Source organism: Podarcis gaigeae, assembly GCF_964106915.1.
Source record: "Podarcis gaigeae genome assembly, chromosome: 12".
Classification (NCBI taxonomy): domain Eukaryota; kingdom Metazoa; phylum Chordata; class Lepidosauria; order Squamata; family Lacertidae; genus Podarcis; species Podarcis gaigeae.
In genome coordinates this window covers 3,687,481-3,706,769 of record NC_139688.1, presented here as the reverse complement: position 1 = coordinate 3,706,769, position 19,289 = coordinate 3,687,481, and the positions used below count along the sequence as shown (strand labels likewise).

The 19,289-nt window shown below is 49.6% G+C and overlaps 1 protein-coding gene across 2 annotated transcripts in view; it reads left to right on the top strand.

Moving 5' to 3' along the window:
* Positions 1 to 19,289, top strand: part of LOC310827662 (uncharacterized protein) — a 66,719-nt gene that overhangs the window by 40,546 nt on the left and 6,884 nt on the right. For both annotated transcript variants that reach the window (XM_083703900.1, XM_083703901.1), the window contains exons 2-6: positions 441 to 6,209; positions 7,255 to 7,554; positions 11,125 to 11,213; positions 12,640 to 12,723; positions 18,974 to 19,120. In XM_083703900.1, coding sequence (XP_083560026.1) covers positions 441 to 6,209; positions 7,255 to 7,554; positions 11,125 to 11,213; positions 12,640 to 12,723; positions 18,974 to 19,120 — 6,389 coding nt within the window. The remainder of the gene's footprint in view (positions 1 to 440; positions 6,210 to 7,254; positions 7,555 to 11,124; positions 11,214 to 12,639; positions 12,724 to 18,973; positions 19,121 to 19,289) is intronic.

Sequence of the window (19,289 nt, the reverse complement as noted above, 5' to 3'; positions counted from 1 at the left end):
AGGGAGGTTTTTAATGTTTGATGTTTTAGTGTATTTTTAGTATTTTGTTGGAAGCCACCCATATTATTATTATCCCTGGAGAGAGAATTCCACAAACTGGAAAGCCCTGTTCTGGTGCTGCTGCTGCCCTCCGAACCTAAGTACAGTGGTACCTCGGGTTACAGACGCTTCAGGTTACAGACTCCGCTAACCCAGAAATAGTACCTCGGGTTAAGAAATTTGCTTCAGGATGAGAACAGAAATCGTGCAGCGGGAGGCCCCATTAGCTAAAGTGGTGCTTCAGGTTAAGAACAGTTTCAGGTTAAGAACAGACCTCCAGAATGAATTAAGTACTTAAGCCAAGGTACCACTGTACTGAAATGCTGCTGCTTGTTTGTTGTGGAGTGATTTGGATTAATGCTTCTCCCCCAATCTTTCTCTTCTCAATCCCCCATCCCCAGATGTATCCCGGACCACCTCCACGTCCTCCACGCCGAGTAGTGAGGCCCTGACACCGCTGCAGATGTCCCCAGCGGTGACGCCCGACTGCCAGACCGGCCTCCCCATGGACCCCACCCTCTGTGGCAAAGTCGTTCCGTCTTTCCTGCCAGTGAAGAAAGAGGACCGCCCGCAGCCCGAAGGAGCCAGCTGCGACACAGCGGTGGGCAACGCCGCGACCGGCCTGGTAGCCCTCAGCGAGTGCGGGCAGGTCGTGATGGAGCAGGCCCCGAAAGCCGCCAAGGTGGTGCCCAAAGGTCAGGGGGAACCTACGTCGGGTGTGGACATGCTGGACACCCGGATAGTGATGGGCGAGGAGACACAATGCTTCAGTGAGGACGAGGAAGATGGGGAAGGGGCTGCCTCTGCGCCACTCAAACGGGGCACCTTGGAGGCCAGCTCTGAGGAGGAAGAAACAAGTGATGTGGAGGATCAGGGCCTGGTTGACCTCCAGGCAAGGCCTCCCCACCAGACCCCAAAAGACTTGGCCAGCCGGCAAGCAGGCATGACCCTCCCCGGCCTCCGGAATCTGCAGGAGGTTGAGAGGGCAGCCATGACACCTCCACTCTCTCAGGGCGAACATTCGGCGGACCTGCCTTCTCCGCCTCCTGCGCTCACCAAAGACCTCTCTGTAGAGCCTGCCGAGGGCCAGCCCCTGCCTGGCAAGCACCCCTGTGGCCTGGACCCAGAACTATACTTCACGGCGCCCTCGACCCCCATCAAGACTGTGTTTTCCCACCTCAGGCATCAGCCCTTCTCCAAAGAGAGCCTCAGCGAGGAGCAGAACGACACGGACAACGAAGGCCTTTGCTCCCCACCCACCTCCCCTTCAGGGTCCTATATCACGGCCGAGGGAGGCAGCTGGGCGTCTTCGGGCACCGGCAGCACTTCCCCGTCTTGCTCCCCCAACCTGATCGCAGAGTCGGAAGCCATGGAGGCCCCGGCGGCAGACGGCGAGGAGTTTCTCTCGGAGTACGCAGACGGCCGCCCGAGGCTCCCACGGGGACCCAGCCTGTCTCCTGACTTGGAGGGGGAGTTTGCTTTCCAGACCCTCTCCTCCAGCACTTTAGTCCACTCGTCATTCCCTGAGGACGACGACGACGGGCAGACGACCCCGGAGGAAGATGGCGGTGACTGGGGCGCCGAAGTCGCTCCCTCGAGGCCGGGCCCTCAGAGGTTTGAGCAAGTGGCTCCGTCTTGGCCCGAGAGCAGAGAGGACTCTGGGGACGAAGTGGATCTGAGCCGCGAGCTTTCTAAGGCAGAGGCCCCGCCAGCCTACGAAACGGGAGCCGGAGACTCTGCCGAGTTTGCAGGATCGAAACCCTGCCTCTTGCCCGGTTCACTCGCTGCCTTCCCTTCTGGGACAGACACCTCCGAGGCTGATGCGCCCAGCTGGCCGCAGGCCGAGTCGGCGGCTTCCACCCCAGACGACGGCGTGGATGGCGCCGACAGTGACCAGATGATTTCTGCTTTGCTCCTGCCTTTCCGTGGGAGCCTCATATTCGAGGCGGAGTCCATGGAGATCACGCTGTTCCCCCAAGGGGAGTCGGTGGGGAACGACGCCCTTTACGGCGTGGAGGACGACGACAGCACTTCGGCCTCCTTCCTGCACTCTCTCTCAGAAACCTCCATCAACGAAGGCGTGGACGAGTCCTTTGCTTACCAGGACGACACCTCCCAGTCCTCAGACTCGGCCTCCTACAACGGGGAGGACGACGAACGGCTCTACAGCGTCGAGCAGTACGCCGTGGTTGCGGAAGCTGCCGTCGCCCCTGCTCAGGAAGCGGCCGGGCCTCCAAAGGAAGACACGGAGCCCGCACTGTCCCGATCGGGCAGCGAGAGCGAGATGGAGACCTCGTCGGACGCTTACAACACAGACGAGGAAGAGACGGCTTCTGCCGGGGACAGTGGGCACCCGAGGGCTGAAAAGGAGGAGCGGGAGGAGAGAGGCCCCTCCCTGGAGAAGGCTGAAGATGAAGAGATACCCCAGGAGGACCATATCAAAATTTCGCTCCCCACTGAAGAAGAAGCAGCCTCCAGGTGGCAGGTTGTGCCTGAAGCTCCTGGCGATTCCTCCGAATGTTCTGGAAGCAGTTCCCCTACCGGTCAAGGATGGGGGTCTCCTATGGAGCAGGGCCCCACAGCTCTTTTCGGAGGCATGGGTCGCGGAACTGGATGTAAACAGGGAGAAGAGCCTTCAAGGGAAAGGGGCTCCCCCTGCGCCTCCCCGGAGCGCCAGTCGCTATCAGACGGGCGAGAGGCTGCTGAGGAAAATGTCCCTGACCCCGGAGAATGCCTCATTGCTTGCTTTGATACGGATGAGGAAGCAGACGCTTTGCCGCCTCTGGACAACTCCTTGGAAGGGCCTCGGTCTGTGGGACAAACAGCTGCAGAGTGGATCGACCAGGTGTATGCGGGCCCTGCCATAGCCCTGGGATGGAACCCGAAGCCGTATCCTGTGGCGTTTGCAGAGCTGGCGACTCCAGAAGTCAACGACTCGTCTTCCTTTGACATCAGCGCCAGGCTGAAGGAGTCGGAGGAGCGGCTTCTGGAGCTCCTTGACCAAGATGGCGCCTCTGGGGGAGGCTTGACTGAAGCAGAGAGGCCTAATGGAGGGGTGTTCAACGTGGAGCCAGAGAAGGAGGCGCCTCCATTCGCGTCCCTCCTTGGATCCTGTGAGGCGGCCATCTTGGACCAGCCTGAAGCGACTCGAGCCGACAACGAGCCGACAGCAGAGTGCCTTATTGCCTGCTTTGAATCAGAGGACGAGCTTGAGGAGGCCTCGTCCCTCGACCAGATGAACAACAACGAGGACCACGTGGTGGCCATCTTTTCTGAGGTGAAACCTGATTCCCGGCCCCTGCTGGGACCAAACGGCACACAGCAGAACACCGCCGTTGTGGACAGTGAGGTCACCTTGCTGGCGGCAGCCACAACTCTGTCCCCCACAGATGTTGAAGAGCGTGCTGAAGTCTGTAGGGTGCCAAGAGACTCATCTGGGCTGGAGATGGAGGCATCCACAAGCCCTCTTGCCAGTGTGGTTATAGGAGACAGCGCAGCCCATCTCAAGCTGTGCTTGGAGACTGGCGAGGCCAAAGACCTGAGCGTGAGGGAGCCTCAACCCAGTGAGAGCCGCCATGAGCCCACGCTGGTAGAAACAGGTGGCCATCTTGAGGAAGCTGGAGAGGACGCCAAGGGCAAAGGTCAGCTAGGGGAAGCGGCTTCAGTTGTAGAGGAAGCCACCAGGGCAATGGAGGAGCAAGCGCTATCGGATGAAGTTGATGCTGGCCAGGACTGGGAAAGTCCGTCCGAGGGAGAAGAGGATGCTATTTCTGAACTCGAAAGTGATGAAAACAGCAGAGCAGACTCTGTCGCTGAGATCCCGCCAGGAGAAGGTGGTGTTTGGCCGGGAGACGGGCTTCAAGCTCAGTGCTTAACCACGGTTCCTGTGGGACTGTGTGGATCAGAAGCCGTCTCATTCCAGGACCCTGGTGCTCAGCCTAGCCTGAGAGACAGCAACATGAATTTGGTGCAGATTCAAAGCAAAGGGGCAGCTCCTGCTCCAGCCAGCAGTGAGACCACAGATGGTCCAGCGTTGGTGGCAAGCTCGGACAAGAAGCCAGGACAGAAAGAAGAGAACAAGCTCGTGGTTCCTGCGGCCTTTGAGCAGGTTGTTGGCCAGGCCAGCCGACCTGAGCCAGCAGGTCATAAAGAAGGCACTGAATGGCCGCAGCTTGGTGGGGTGCGGATTCTGGAGCCCCAGGCAGCAACCAAAGACACCAAGATGGCTGTCCAACGGGGCCCTGAGGCTCAGAAGAACAGAGGGTGTATGGAGGCGGCTGCATCTCTGCCTCCTTTGAATGATCAGCATCCTTTGGACGCCAAAGCTCAGGTGGAAAAAACTGCCCCAGGAACTTCTACAGCAGGAGACGCAGTTGCAACGCCTTCCACTGGCAGGGTTGAGGGTCTACCCAGGCAACCCTTGCAGGTGCCAAAGAAGACCTTTGCTCAAGCTCTGCTTCAGGGTCTCCAACCACCTGCTTTGGACGCAGAACCTTCTGTGCAGGAAAAGGATCTGGATTCCAGTCTCTCTTCCCCAGAGTTGGCAGAGGTCTCCATGCCCAACTCGCAGACGGACAGCAGCTTCTTCACGGCAGCTGAGGACATCTCTGGTGGGACCCTTGTGCTGACTTCATCCCCTGGCTCTGAGAGGGAAGGGCTCAGCACCCCTGAGCAGGTATGGGGCAGCCCAGCCGAGGATGTGGAGACGAGCCCTTCTCCTCGTCCACAAGAACAACCGGCAGCTGTTTCTGAGCTGGAACACCGAGTGGTCGAGACTGAAGATGCTACGGTTGAACCCTTGGCAGAGCCGTCGAAGATCCCACCAGCAGAGGGACCTTCCCAGCGGAGCATGGCATTGTGTCTTCATTCCTCTGCTCTTAACCAGCCGCCTTCTCCAGCCAACGCCCGGCCAAGGGATGCGTCCCCCGTGCTTTGCAAAAGCCAACACCTCTTCTTTGCTTCTGAAGAGGAGATCTATTTGTCGGAGCCTGAAGATGCCCAGCACAGCCTGGCCAGTGGAAATGCAGAAACGGAACCTGTTGGTGCTGCAGAATCGCTGGGGACCAAGAGGACTGCTGCAGCCCTGGATGATTCTGAAGCCGTTGCCGCAGCAAGGCCATCTCCCGCCCCCAGCCAACCGGAGCTTCCTGGTGCCTTGTGGCAGAACGCCTCGTTGGTTGTGGAGCCTCCAGAGGTCACTGCAGACCAGCAGCAGATCACCGACATGTTGCGAGGCTCCTTCGGCAACCTCAGGGAGCCGGGCTTAGGTGCTGCCCGCCTGGTGAGCAGTCTGCTGGTGGCCGAAGCACAAAGCCTTCTCGGCAGCCTTAAGGAAGACGTCTTGGAGTTCTCCTCCGAAGGCGTCATGCCAGACTTGTCAGAATCGAAGCATTCCGAAGATGAGTTGGAGCCTCAAACCACTTGCAGTCAAGACCAAGTCGCCAGGCAACCTTGCAAGGAGCTGGAGATGGACAGGGTAGCAGTTCCACCACATGTGGAGGTTGTTCCCCTTCGTTCAGAGGCGGTGGAGATGGCGGCTGGGCCGCTGCTGAGTTCTGGGTTGGAAGGAGTGGACCAGGCTGCCGAGGAGGTCGTCTTCACACCCGGTGAAGCCGAAGGGAAGACGTCTGAGAGCGTCGACAGATCTCCACCTCGGAGCTTGCAGGCCAAGCCGACGATCCAGAGTCCAGAAGCCGGTGGGTCAACTGAAGAGATTCCAGAAGAGACGAGACTAGAGGGTGCCACAGCAGAGGAGGTTGGCCACCGAAGAGAGGAAGAAGGACCTGTTCCTTCAAGCACTTTCGCTGGAAGCACGAAACTCGTGGTCCCGGAAGCTGGTTTGCCGAGTGTGGAGACCACCTCTCCTCTATCGCAGGCCCCGCCAGCCTCTGGAGGACCAGCTCAAGAGTCCCTGGCTGTTTCTTTGCAGGCAGAGCAGCCCCCATCGCTTACCTGTGAGGAGGAACCTCCTCTGTCTCCTCCTCCATCTCCACCTTCTGAACCTCAAGAAGTGCCTCCTGTTTCTCCCTCGCCTCCCGCTGATGGCAATTTCCACAGCCCCTCGGCTGCTTCGTGGCTTCCTGCTTCGACAACCAGGCCTGACGAGGAACAAGCTCCTTCCAGAGAGGACCTGATCCTCCTCCGGGACTCGAGGAAGCCTCCTGCGGAAGGTGAGCTTTCATTTCCCCGTCTCTCCCATCCAGATAACGGGAGGGTGAGGGTTGATTTTATTTTTTTATTTTTTTTTATTATTAATTTAAAATACATACATTTATGAGAAAACAGATGTACATACGAGTAAACAAACATACAAACAAACAAATAACAGGAAAATCAAACAAACCACTACACTATAAGATACAAGAAGTTTCCCCGTCTCTCCCATCCAGATAACAGGAGGATGAGGATGAGGCTAGATTTTATTTCTTCTTCTTCTTCTTCTTCTTCTTCTTCTTCTTCTTCTTCTTCTTCTTCTTTTAAAATAAACACATTTATGAGAAAACAGACGTACATACAAGTAAACAAACAAACATACAATCAATCAAACAAACAAACAAATAACAGGAAAATCAAACAAACCACCACACTATAAATATAATTATCATCATATATACTCCTGATACTGAACACAATTATAAAACTTATAGAGAAGAAATTAAAAACTGACTTCCAATTAATCTCACTGTACTTTATCCATTACTTTATACTGCACAGTTACACATTTCTTATATAATTTCTTTTTACCGCCCTACGAACTTATATTTATACAATACAGGGATCTAATTCTGCCAAGATGTTTCCTTTTATTCCGTAGTTTTCTAAATAGTCTTTAAAGATCTTTATAGACGTTTTGTTTTGGTTGGCCTCTTACTCTTCCTGTGGCTTTCGCTAGCTGCAGATATTCTACCATTAGGATTTGCCAATCTTCTGGTTCGCCAGAAGCGGCTTAGTCCTGCTGGCCACATGACCCGGAAGCTGTACGCCGGCTCCCTCGGCCAATAAAGCGAGATGAGCACCGCAACCCCAGAGTCGGCCACGACTGGACCTAATGGTCAGGGGTCCCTTTACATTTAGTACGAGAATTGGCAGCATAGGTTCATTTCTTCAGGTTTTGGTTCCAGGCTGGGTGAAGCTGTTTGGAGTTCCTGGCTTCCAACTGCAAGGGAAAGGACACCCCCCCAACCCCCCCCTGCCCTAACCTACTTCTCTCTGCAGCCGTGGCAAGCGCCAGGCCTGCCAAGCCCTGCCGAGAGGACCAGCTTCCCATCAGCAAAGATTCCAGGGGCCGGAACCGGTTGCCTGGCAACAAGGATGCCCGAGAAAAGGACTCCATCTCTGCAGGGGAGAAGCGTGGGGATCAGGGGCCGGCGCCGCTGGAGTCAAGCTCCTCCAGCGATCGGGAGCTGCTGTACCGCTGCCCGGAGATCGAGAGCCTGAGGGAGGTGACTGGCATGATGCTCCTGGAGGAGAAGAAGGCCTTGGCGGGGAAAAGGAGCCACGAGGCCAACCACAAAGGTGAGAAACCCCCGTTGGCCTTCCAGGGTTTGGTCCTGAGGTGCCTGGTTGCGCCAGCCTGTGGGCGGAGGTGGCGGCAAACTCCCTGGCACTGACCCTGGGGCTTTGCTCCAATGGAGGCATCACCCCACCTGCTATTTTTTTATATATATAGTTTTTTGTTAGATTTTCCACAATGAGAACAAAAACCACAAAGCAGAGTGATACACAAAAACAGAAAAAGAAAGAAACGGGGGGGGGGGGGGAGGAACAATAAACAACAAACTCAATTCTTCACAAATCCAACCTTTTAAGCATCTTGGTTGACTTCCTCATGTCCCTCCCTTCTGAGTTTCCTTGTAGTTAAAAGTAACAGCTTTCCAATATCATTATTAAATTAAAACAATTTCCAATTGTTGTTGTTTAGTCGTGTCCGCCTCTTCGTGACCCCCTGGACTAGAACACGCCAGACACTCCTGTCTTCCACTGCCTCCCGCAGTTTGGTCAAACTCATGCTGGTAGCTTCGAGAACACTGTCCCACCATCTCATCTTCTGTCCTCCCCTTCTCCTTGTGCCCTCCATCTTTCCCAGCATCAGGGTCTTTTCCAGGGAGTCTTCTCTTCTCATGAGGTAGCCAAAGTCTTGGAGCCTCAGCTTCAGGATCTGTCCTTCCAGTGAGCCCTCAGGGCTGATTTCCTTCAGAATGGAGAGGTTTGATCTTCTTGCAGTCCATGGGACTCTCAAGAGTCTCCTCCAGCACCAGAATTCAAAAGCATCCATTCTTCGGCGATCAGCCTTCTTCATGGTCCAGCTCTCACTTCCATACATCACTACTGGGAAAACCAGAGCTTTAACTATACGGACCTTTGTTGGCAAGGTGATGTCTCTCCTTTTTAAGATGCTGTCTAGGTTTGATCTTGGAGCAATAAATGTATCCTGCTGGGGGCATAAGTAAATAGTTGTGAAGCTTTGTGTGTTCAACAAATATGATGACCAACACTGAACAGTGATTCCGGATATTGACTACCGTTTCATAGAATTCTTCGTCAGTGTGGTAGGTGGATATAGAATGCTTCGTAAACCCATCTTATTTTGAATGAATGTATGTAAATGAAAATATCAAATGCTGTGGAACAGTGCTCATGTAATAATGTTAGAAAATGTTGTTGTTTAGTCGTGTCCGACTCTTCATGACCCCCTGGACCAGAGCAAGCCAGGCACTCCTGTCTTCCACTGCCTCCCGCAGTTTGGTCAGGCTCATGCTGGTAGCTTCCAGAACACTGTCCCACCATCTTGTCCTCTGTCGTCCCCTTCTCCTTGTGCCCTCCATCTTTCCCAACATCAGGGTCTTTTCCAGGGAGTCTTCTTTTCTCCTGAGGTGGCCAAAATATTGGAGCCTCAGCTTCAGGATGTGTCCTTCCAGTGAGCACTCAGGGCTGATTTCCTTCAGAATGGATCGGTTTGATCTTCTTGCAGTCCATGGGACTCTCAAGAGTCTCCTCCAGCACCAGAATTCAAAAGCATCCATTCATAGAGTCATAGAATCATAGAGTTGGAAGAGACCACAAGGGCCATCGAGTCCAACCCCCTGCCAAGCAGGAAACACCATCAGAGCACTCCTGACATATGGTTGTCAAGCCTCTGCTTAAAAACCTCCAAAGAAGGAGACTCCACCACACTCCTTGGCAGCAAATTCCACTGTCGAACAGCTCTTACTGTTCTTTTGCGATCAGCCTTCTTTATGGTCCAGCTCTCACTTCCATACATCACTACTGGGAAAACCAGAGCTTGAACTATACAGACCTTTGTCGGCAAGGTGATGTCTCTGCTTTTTAAGATGCTGTCTAGGTTTGTCATTGCTTTTCTCCCAAGAAACTGGCGTCTTTTAATTTCGTGACTGCTGTACCATCTGCAGTGATCATGGAGCCCAAGAAAGCATATCTGAGGTTGTTGATATTTCTTCCGGCAATCTTAATTCCGGCTAGGGATTCATCCAGCCCAGCCTTTCACATGATGAATTCTGCATATAAGTTAAATAAGCAGGGAGACAATATTCAGCCTTGTCGTACTCCTTTCCCAATTTTGAACCAATCAGTTGTTCCATATCCAGTTCTAACTAAGCACTGTTAGAAATTAGAAATGTTAGAAATTAGCCAGGCGCGTTTTGCTACTGGCGTGGAGATCTCTGGGTGCCTGGCTGGTCCCGTCAGCTTTCTTAATCAGGTCAGCAGAGGAGCTCATTTATTGCCTTTATCTCCCACCCTTTTCTCCAAGGGGTCCATGGTTCACCCCCCGTCTCATCTAATCCGTACAACGACCCTGTGAAGGTAGGTGAAGAGGCTGTGACTGACTACAAGGTTGCCCAGGGAGCTTCAGGACCGAGTGGGGATTTGACCCATGCTCTCCCAGGTCCTAGTCTGACACTCTAACCACTACACCCCACTGGCTTCCTATATTTTTGCTATGGGGCAGCTCTATAAATTGAGCAGGTAAAGAATGGGGAAGCCAAATGTCCCTTAGAGAAGATCCTTTAATATTTTCCTTGAAGCTTGAATTAATTTTATTCTGGCTTGTTTTGTTTGATGTTTTCATGCGTTGTAAACCGCTTAGAGATTTTTTTCTTTAAAGTTTAAAGCAGTATACAAATGAAAATAACATAATAACAATAATAATGCGCTTATCTCCAAGGAGTACATGGTTCACAGCTATTCTTTTTTTGCAACCCAATTTCATGGTGCTTAGACATTCTGTTATGGAGACTGCAACCTAGGTTCAAGGTGCCATTTTCCAATTAGCTTATATACCTGAGTTTCTAACACTGCGTGCATGGGATCGATAGGGAACATTGCCAACAATGATTTCAAACTTTTTTTTAAAGTGAAAAGGTTTATTGCTTTTTAATAATAATAATAATAATAATAATAATAATAATAATAATATTCTGTTGGGAGCTACCCAGAGTGGCTGGGGAAACCCGGCCAGATGGGCGGAGGTATTAATAATAATAACAACAACAATAATAATACAGTGGTACCTCTGGTTGCGAATGAGATCTGTTCCGGAGCCCCATTTGCAACATGAGCAAAATGCAACCCATGTCTGCACTTGTGTGGGTCACGATTCGCCGCTTCTGCGCATGACGCCATTTTGAGTGTCTGCGCATGCTCGAGCAGCGAAAGCTGGAAGTAACCTATTACAGTGGTACCTCGGGTTAAGTACTTAATTCGTTCTGGAGGCCTGTTCTTAACCTGAAACTGTTCTTAACCTGAAGCACCACTTTAGCTAATGGGGCTTCCCGCTGCCGCCACGGCGCCGGAGCACGATTTCTGTTCTCATCCTGAAGCAAAGTTCGTAACCTGAAGCACTATTTCTGGGTTAGTGGAGTCTGTAACCTGAAGTGTATGTAACCTGAGGTACCACTGTATTATTATTATTATTATTATTATTATTATTATTATTATTATTGATGTCTGCAGGCTCACAGAGGCAAACAAACATCTTGGTGCAAAGGAAACAGTTTTATAAATGGTCTCTTATCTAGAACATGGAGAGACTCCTTTCACTCACTGCTTCCTCTCTCTCTCTTTCAGGGTCTTCGAATGACTCAGAAAGCAACGAAGGGTCATTACCTGACTTGGAAGAAGCAGAGGTTTCAGAACCAAGGACAGCTCAGACGCAGGTGATTTGTTTGAGGCGAAGGCGGCTAGATTTGTACAAAGCAGGCTCCTGAAAAACATCTGGCTTCAGGGAGTTGTGGGGGGCAGATATCTTAATCCAGGGGTCAGCAGCCTTTTTCAGCTGTGTCCACTGTCCCTCAGACCTTGTGGAGGGCCGGACTATATTTTGAAGAACAAAAATGAACAAATTCCTACGCCCCACAAATAACCCAGAGATGCATTTTAAATAAAAGGACACATTCTGCTCATGGGAAAACACCAGGCAGGCCCCACAAATAACCCAGAGATGCATTTTAAATAAAAGGACACATTCTGCTCATGTGAAAACACCAGGCAGGCCCCACAAATAACCCAGAGATGCATTTTAAACAAAAGCACGCATTCTACGCATGTGAAAACACCAGGCAGGATACACAAAATAACCCAGAGATGCATTTTAAATAAAAGGACACTTTCTACTCCTGTAAAAACATGCTGATTCCCATAGCGTTCGCAGGCTGGATTTAGAAGGCGATTGGGCCAGATCTGGCCCCCGGGCCTTAGGTTGCCCACCACTGTCTTAATCCTTCCCCCCTCAATGAGTGGGCTGAGCTTTCAGCAGATCACCTAGAGATCTCACCAGTAGATCTTTCCATATACCTTCTGGCCATCTCTGGGCTAAAGGGTGTTTCTTGAACCTGGTCTCAGCCTGGGGACTGTACAGCAGCGAGGGTCCTCTGAGCATGTGCAAACTACGCTGCAACGAGGAAGCAACTAGCGGCAGATCTATTTTGTGAAAAGGGAATCGCCTAACGAGGCAAATCGGGAGGTTTTTCCCCGGATGTTTGTGAGGCTTGTAAAACTGGAGTGCTGATGAATTGTAACGATGCGAACACATAAGGACAGGCTGATTAAGCTGTATTGGAGGAAATACGATTTAAATTGGTGATTAATGATAATGGAAGATTAACACTGTTTGATTAATTAGGAAAATGGGTAAATGTCTAAGCAAGGATTGAACATGCACAGTCGGAGGAAATCGGAAGTGGATGGGGAAATTAGGAAAAAGTATTTTACTGTGTGCAGGAAAGAAGGGAGGGAAAAGAAATGTTTTGAAAGGGAGGGTGGAAAGTCAGCTTTTAAATGAGTGTTCAATTTGAATTAATTTGTTTAAAATTTGGAAAGCTAATGGAACTTAATTGGCAAAGTACACTGCAGTTTGTTGACTTAAAGCCAGCCGATGTAAACCATGTTTAGAACTGAAACCAGATTTACTGCTATGTAAACCATGTTTAGAACCGAAACCAGGTTTACTGCTATGTAAACCATGTTTAGAATTGTAGAGTTTGAAGGGACCTAAAGCATCATTTAGTCCAACTCCCTGCAGTGTAGGAGCCACAACTAAAGAACCTGTTTGGATGTTTTAACCATCCCACTTGCATCTTCCAGGCACAACTAACACATTCCTTGGGAACCGGCGAAGAATCCATTAGCAGAGCGAAACAGAGCAGAAGTGAGAAAAAAGCACGAAAGGTCAGTAGAGAATTGGGCAAGTTTGGTCTGGGGTGCAGGTAGAGCGGACAAGCAGAATTTTTTCTCAACTTTGTAATTCTTTGAATGGTCTGCTGAGGCATGTGGCATCCCGTGAGAGATAACTGGTGTGGATGGGACGCGGGTGGCGCTGTGGGTTGAACCACAGAGCCTAGGACTTGCCGATCAGAAGGTCGGCGGTTCAAATCCCCGCGACGGGGTGAGCTCCCGTTGCTCGGTCCCTGCTCCTGCCAACCTAGCAGTTCAAAAGCATGTCAAAGTGCAAGTAGATAAATAGGTACCACTCCAGCGGGAAGATAAATGGCATTTCCGTGCGCTGCTCTGGTTTGCCAGAAGCGGCTTAGTCATGCTGGCCACATGACCCGGAAGCGGTCTGTGGACAAACGGTGGCTGCCTCGGCCTATAGAGCGAGATGAGCGCACAACCCTAGAGTCGTCCATGACTGGACCTAACGGTCACGGTTACAGTGGTACCTCGGGTTACATACGCTTCAGATTACATATGCTTCAGGTTACAGACTCTGCTAACCCAGAAATAGTAGCTCGGGTTAAGAACTTTGCTTCAGGATGAGAACAGAAATTGTGCTCTGGCGGCATGGCAGCAGCTCCCAACAGAATATTAATAATAATAATAATAAAGCAACAAAACATCAAACATTAAAAACTTCCCTAAACAGGGCTGCCTTCAGATGTCTTCTAAAAGTCAGGGAGTTGTTTATTTCCTTGACATTTGATAGGGTGGAAATGGCAAGGGCTAGACTCTGGGGTCTCCTGGGCTCTGCACCAACCCAGCGTCAGAGCAGGCCCCATGGCCTTTGATTCCTACTTCAAGTTGATTCTTCCCCTGCCCGCTGACTGTTTCTGGTAATATAATTTATTACTTATACCCCATCCATCTGGCTGGGCCTCCTAAACAGGGCTGCCTTCAAATGTCTTCTAAGAGTCAGGTAGTTATTTATTTCCTTGATATCTGATGGGAGGGCACCACCACCAAGAAGGCCCTGTGCCTGGTTCCCTGTAGCTTTGCTTCTCGCAGTGAGGGAACCGCCAGAAGGCCCTCAGCGCTGGACCTCAGTGTCCGGGCAGAACAATAGGGGTGGAGACACTCCTTCAGGTATGCTGGGCCGAGGCCATTTAGGGCTTTAAAGGTCATCATCAACACTTTGAATTGTGCTCAGAAACGTACTGGGAGCCAATGTAGGTCTTTCAGGACTGGTGTTATATGGTCTCTGCAGCTGCTCCCAGTCACCAGTCTAGCTGCCGCATTCTGGATTAGTTGTAGTTTCCGGGTCGCCTTCAAAGGTAGCCCCACGTAGAGCGCATTGCAGTAGTCCAAGTGGGAGATAACTAGAGCATGCACCACTCTAGCGAGACAGTCCATGGGCAGGGAGGGTCTCATCCTGCGTACCAGATGGAGCTGGTAAACAGCTGCCCTGGACACAGATTTGACCTGTGCCTCCATGGACAGCTGTGAGTCCAGAATGACTCCCAGGCTGCGCACCTGGTCCTTCAGGGGCACAGTTACCCCATTCAGGACCAGGGAGTCCTCCACACCCGCCCGCCTCCTGTCCCCCAAAAACAGTACTTCTGTCTTGTCAGGATTCAACCTCAATCTGTTAGCTGCCACCCAACGGCTTTAGGGACTCCGCTTTGGATTTGTGTAGAGTTTACTCCATAGCCTTTTCTTCTCTCAAAAGATATCCTGCCAAGTTTAGAATCAGCATCATGGATTCAACCTCAATCCATTAGCCGCCATCTTCCAGGCTGCGCCCCTGGTCCTTCAGGGTTTTGACCCAGACACTGCCAGTTGCTGATCAGTGTTGTTCAACGTGGTTGCGACCCAGATGAATATTCTGGGGTGGGGGAATAAGAGGGGCCCCCGCCTGACGTCAATCCTTGAAGACCTAGCTGAGGCTGCCCTGAGACCACGGGGGAATGATTAAGGCTTGGATAAGGCTGTCTATGTTCGTCACCGGCTCAGGGGATTATCCTTGCTTCTGACAGCCCCTTGCTATCCAAAGATGGCAAGGAAGGGCATAGGGAGGCTATGGGGCTTGGCCACAGTATGCCCCGCTTCAGAAAGGGGGTCACGCACATGGGGATTCTTGTGAGGTCAAGATTTTCCTGGAACTTTGCCTCTAGCCTGAGAGATTAGATGTCCAGTTCTCCTCTTGCCCACCCAGTGTTGTCGGGAGTCCAGAGCAGCGCTGACCGAGTCAAATTCCCTTTAAAAATAAAATTAAGAAATCTGTTTGCGTAGAGGCTTTGGAAGGAATTAATAGGGATTCACGGCTGCTCGTTAAGAGGAATCTCAGCAGGCTGCGGACTTAACCGGTTCCAAACACAGGAGGGGCCTGGCCTCAGCTAATTAGCGCTTCCTTGAGACAGAGAGAAAACTTTCCGGCAGGATTCAGGTGGTCCTGTTTGCATCCCAAGGACTCACTATAATGGGCTGTGCATGGGACTGCCTTTGAAAAGTGCTCAGAAACTTTCAGACCGCAATACCTCAAGGACTGCCTCTTCCCATATGAACCTACCCGGACCCTGAGATCATCTTCTGTTTGTTTGTTTTTTTAAAATAATATTTATTAAAGTTTTAAAAGTTACAAAAATAAAAAATAAAAACACCATATTAAACAAAAACAAAACAGCACATCACAATAAGAAAAAAGAAAAAAAAGAGAAACAGAAAAAAACCAGAAAAATAGAAACAAGTAAAAAACACATCAAACCTTCCCATAACTTATCTTTCATTTGCTTGTTTCCTTGACCTCCTCACACCTCCCTTTTTTGTATTCTAGTTTGGTTAGCTATTTCAGCAAATCCTTTCCATCTTTTCCAATTTTTGTCCTGTAATTTATCTTAATATAATATAACTTAACTTTCCCTCCTTTCACCAATTAACAGTCCGTTTTTTCCTAAACCTTTATAACCTTTCTGCTGAAACCACATAGCTTCATTCCAACATCCTTCTAACATTCATTAATTTTACAATGTTTCTGTAGATAGTCTTTAAATTTCTTCCAATCTTCCTCCACCGACTCTTCTCCCTGGTCTCGGATTCTGCCAGTCATTTCCACCATCCTGAGATCATCTTCTGAGGCCCTTCTTCATGTGCCTCCTCCGTGAGAAGTTTGGAGGGTGGCAACACGAGAACAGGGCCTTCTCTGCAGTGGATCCCTGTCTCTGGAATACTCTTCCCAGGGAAGTTTGCCTGGCGCCTTCATTATACACCTTTCGGTGCCAGGCAAAAACGCTCCTTTTTAACCAGGCCTTTGGCTGATCTTATACATCCATCACCCTTTTTGAATGTGGCTTTTTTTGGGGTGGGATTATTGAGTTTGGTTTGATTTTATATGTTGTGGTCTTGTTGTGAATCGCCCTGAGACCTCCAGGTATAGGGCAGTGTATAAGTTGAATTATTATTATTATTATTATTATTATTATTATTATTATTATTATCATCTGAAGAAGTGTGCATGCACACGAAAGCTCATACCAAGAACTAACTTAGTTGGTCTTTAAGGTGCTACTGGAAGGAATTTTTTTTGTTTTAATAATAATAATAATAATTAATAAAAACAAAAAACTCTACACTTGCACTATATAAAACCCTACTCAACAGGAATAAATATGATTTAGAATATGAAAGACAAAAATGGAGTGAAGAGTTAGGGGTACAGATAACAAATGATATATGGGAGTCAAGTATAAAATCAACAGAAATAGCCTCTATGGATCTATGACTAAGACTTATTCAACAGAAAATAATATTCAGAGTCCACTGGACTCCAGCAAAACTATACCAGAAGAAAATAACAAGTGCAGGCAACTGCTGGAGATGTGGGAGTAAAAATGTGAACTTAGTACATATGATGATTAACTGCCCGATGATAAGATCATTTTGGTGCGAGGTGAGGATATTTATAGTAAGAGTAATAAAGAGAAATTGTTATTTAGGGGGATTGAATTTAATTCTAAATTATATTCCGGAAACGTGGGAGATTACAAGGGGTCAAAAAAAAAAGATGTACCGTGCCATGTTAGAAGCAAAAAAACCTTGTTTTGATGAATTGGAAGAGCCGCAAAAAGATTCCATTGAGCACATGGATTGATAATATGGACAGACTAGCTGCATACGAAAGAACTGCACGTTGATGCAAATTAAGAATGGATAAATATGAAGAAATCTGGAAGGAATATTTAAGCAATAAGGCGGACAGTGGGGGGAAGTGGGGGGAGAAGAGGTGGGGAAATATTGTTAAAAAGGTGTAGTCATAGCTATATCAGTACTCAAATCTGAACTGTCAAATTGTGTGATTAGTGTTATTATGGTTTTTGTTGTATGTGCTTTTTGCGGTTGTTGTTTGTATTGAAAAAGAGATTAATTAAAAAAATAACAACGACAACAACAACTGGACCAAAGATTTCTGAGTGGGGCTGGACATAAGAAGCAGATGACTCCCTTGCCCAGGCATGCCAACTCCAAGGGGCCAAGGTGTCTTCGACCCCCTCAATGTGGTTTGGGGACTGTACCGTCCCCCTTCAATCTTGGGGGCAACCCAGTAGTGCCTCTGTCCTTGCTGGAACAGCTCCACTGGCTAGCGGTCTGTTTCCAGGCACAATTCAAAATGTTGGTTATTACCTGTAAAACCCATCACGGCTTAAATCCAAGCTATTGGAAAGACCGTATTCCCTCATACAGTTACAGGGAAGCGGGCAGAGGGCCTTCTCGGTGGTGGCGCCCGCCCTGTGGAACGCCCTCCCATCAGATGTCAAGGAAATAAACAAGTACCAGACTTTTAGAAGACATCTGAAGGCAGCCCTGTTTAGGGAAGCTTTTAATGTTTAACAGACCACTGTATTTTAATGTTCTGTTGGAAGCCGCCCAGAGTGGCTGGGAAAACCCAGCCAGATGGGTGGGGTATAAATAATAAATTATTATAATATTATTATTATCATACGGACCTGCCCGGGCTGTGAGATCTTCAGGAGAGGCCCTTCTCTCAGTCCCACCACCCTCAAAGGCACTTGGGGGCGGACGGGATCCAGGACGGGGTCTTTTTGGTGGTGGCTGCCCCCAGACTCTGGAACTCCCTCCCTGGAGAAGCCAGACTTGACAGGTGAAGACGACCTCCTTTGTTCCCGCAGGCTTTGGGGAACTGTTTAAGGAAAGGGCTGGTGCTGCGATGCTTCTGTTGTTACGATCCGTGTGTTTTAATAGATCTCGTATAAAAATTTATCTGCGTGGAAATGGCTAGGCAGGAAAACGGGCGGCAAGGCCTGCAGCTCGTTGGCTAACTGGGCTGGGGCTGATGGGTATTGTAGTCCAAAACATCTGGATGGCATCAGTTCGGCGAAGGCTGGGCTAACTAAGAACGAGTAAAACTAAAAATAAATAAATTTAGGTGCCAGAAAGAGTGCAGTGACATCAATAGGCAGGGACTTAGGGTTAGGGACCACATGAAAAGATCAAGTTCTTACAAACGCCGAAAGAGTTTTATGAGCATCTGTAACGGTGCCAGTTCCGCAGATGCTTCTCGGATCTTTAAACTTTGGGGCTCTCCTGCTTTGATCCCATTCCTCTTGTGCTGGGGGTTCTGTCATTTTTGGCTAAGGAATGGCACTCTTCTCTCTAATGATTTATCCCCTTATGATTTATCAGCTACAGTGGTACCTCAGGTTACAGACGCTTCAGGTTACACACTCCACTAACCCAGAAATAGTGCTTCAGGTTAAGATCTTTGCTTCAGGATGAGAACAGAAATTGGGGTCTGGCGGCGCGGCGGCAGCAGGAGGCCCCATTAGCTAAAGTGGTGCTTCAGGTTAAGAACAGTTTCAGGTTAAGAATGGACCTCTGGAACGAATTAAGTACTTAACCCGAGGTACCACTGTACTTTAAAATGAGGCTGCATTTTAAATTGCATTTTAATCTGTATTTTAAATCCCCCCCCCCCAATTATGGTTTTTACTGTGATTTTATTGGTGTTAGTCACCCTGAGCCTGGCTCTGGCCGGGGAGGGCGGGGTATAAATAAAATTTATTATTTATTATTATTAAACTGGTGGGAATGACTTCAGTTGACGCAGGAAAGATCTTTTGAACCAGATTATCCCTCTTTAGGACTCTGCTTATCAGCCGGAGTCCTGTCTCTCCGTCTTCTGAGCATGGCTTTATTCCAACCTTTCCACTCAGCGGTTCTAACAGGCTGTCATCCCCTTGTCTCCCTCCAGGCCATGTCAAAGCTGGGTCTGCGGCAAATCCACGGCGTCACCAGGATCACGATCCGCAAGTCCAAGAACATCTTGTTTGTGATCACCAAGCCGGACGTCTTCAAAAGCCCTGCCTCGGACATCTACATTGTCTTCGGAGAGGCTAAGGTGAGGATTGAACAACTCCAGTCCTAGCATGAGGTGCAGTGAGGCAGCTGCCTCAGGCGGCTGAAGCTGAGGTTGTGGAAAGGTGTTGGAGGACAGACTTCTCTCTCTCTCTCTCTCTCTCTCTCTCTCTCTCTCTCTCTCTCTCTGTGTGTGTGTGTGTGTGTCTGTC